General features: G+C 39.1%; 1 protein-coding gene across 1 annotated transcript in view; it reads left to right on the top strand.

Annotated features, from left to right (window-relative positions):
- LOC101845913 (solute carrier family 28 member 3) overlaps positions 1-1,100 on the top strand; it is a 33,850-nt gene extending 32,750 nt beyond the window's left edge. Inside the window, exons 12-13 of the mRNA XM_005096156.3 lie at positions 109-246; positions 904-1,100. Coding sequence (XP_005096213.2) covers positions 109-246; positions 904-1,062 — 297 coding nt within the window. The 3' untranslated portion in view covers positions 1,063-1,100. The remainder of the gene's footprint in view (positions 1-108; positions 247-903) is intronic.
- Positions 1,101-1,321: the final 221 nt, after the last annotated feature.

The following is a 1,321-nucleotide window of genomic DNA, read 5'->3' as shown; positions in this document are numbered from 1 at the left end:
TTTCTTCTTCTTCTTCTTCTTCTTCTTCTTCTTCTTCTTCTTCTTCTTCTTCTTCTTCTTCTTCTTCTTCTAAATACACACAACCCCCTTTTCTTTTGTTCTCCCCAGTTGGCAGAAATGAAGATGAATCGTGCTCAATACGACCAGTACATGCTGGCCACAAACTTCACAGGCCCAGTGAGCGAGACGAGGGATGACGTGATACTCGACCTGTGGAACGTTACTTTGAATAACGGTTTTATCAGCGTGAGTGGCTAGGGGAAAGGGATACCCCCACTCCTCTTTCGCACTCCCACCCACTACCAATCCTCTTCCTTTTTTTTTGGTGGGGAGGGGGGATTTTTTTTTTGGTGTGCAAATGTATGTATGTATATTTTTTTTACGCAATTGCATAAGGTCATATTATGAGCGCGCGATATGTGTGTCTGAGAGTTGTGTGTTTGTGTATATTACGTATTTGTTTGCTAGTTTGCATACGTGTATGTGTTTGTCCATGTGTTTGTCCATGTGTTTGTTTCTTTTAGGCTGTCAGTAGCATGCAAAACTATACAACAGAACATCAATTTATGTAGCTCCTCTTACCCTGCCTCCTCCACCACCACCCCCCCCACACACACCCCAGGTCAGTGGTACCGCTTCTTTCGACAAGTTTTAAATAAAAATATGACGAGGCGTAATCTTTCAATATGCGTTCTACAACATTTGCCGTTTTCATGGTATTTTAATTATGTAGTGTGCAACGGTCTTTGAAGTATATCAATCTTTTTTTGTCGTTAAATAAAGAGATGAGCCCGGTGACAGCTGTTGCTAAGCATTTTCATAAACAGATGTTCAACAGCACAGCTATTTGAGTATATTTGTATTTGGTAATATCATATTATCATAATATTATATACTCCACAGGACCGATCTGAAGCTATCGTTACATACAGTCTCTGTGGTTTCTCCAGGTTCGTTGACACCTTTCCCAACTGTGTGATATATATCAACCAATGTATTCAATTAATCATGATCCCCCCCCCCTCTCCTCTCCTTCTACTTCTAATTTTGTTTTTTGTCTAATTGCCTTCTCGTTCTGTCGTTCTGACCGGCATCAAATGTACCCCCCAAAAAAAGTCAAAGTCAGTTTTACCGCTTCGTTTTATGAGTTTATTTTTTAAATGATATCAGATATCACACAGCATAACTTGTGTTTTTGTCAAATTTGCCGCTTTTCTTGATATTTAATCCTGCTGTGTTCTATGGTCGTTGTTCAAATTTCTGATATTTCACTGTTGCAACGCACATTTATATAACATCATTGAACTGTATTATTAAGTTT

The sequence above is a fragment of the Aplysia californica genome, unplaced genomic scaffold (genome assembly GCF_000002075.1).
Source record: "Aplysia californica isolate F4 #8 unplaced genomic scaffold, AplCal3.0 scaffold00122, whole genome shotgun sequence".
Classification (NCBI taxonomy): domain Eukaryota; kingdom Metazoa; phylum Mollusca; class Gastropoda; order Aplysiida; family Aplysiidae; genus Aplysia; species Aplysia californica.
This window is presented reverse-complemented; position numbering and strand designations above follow the sequence as displayed.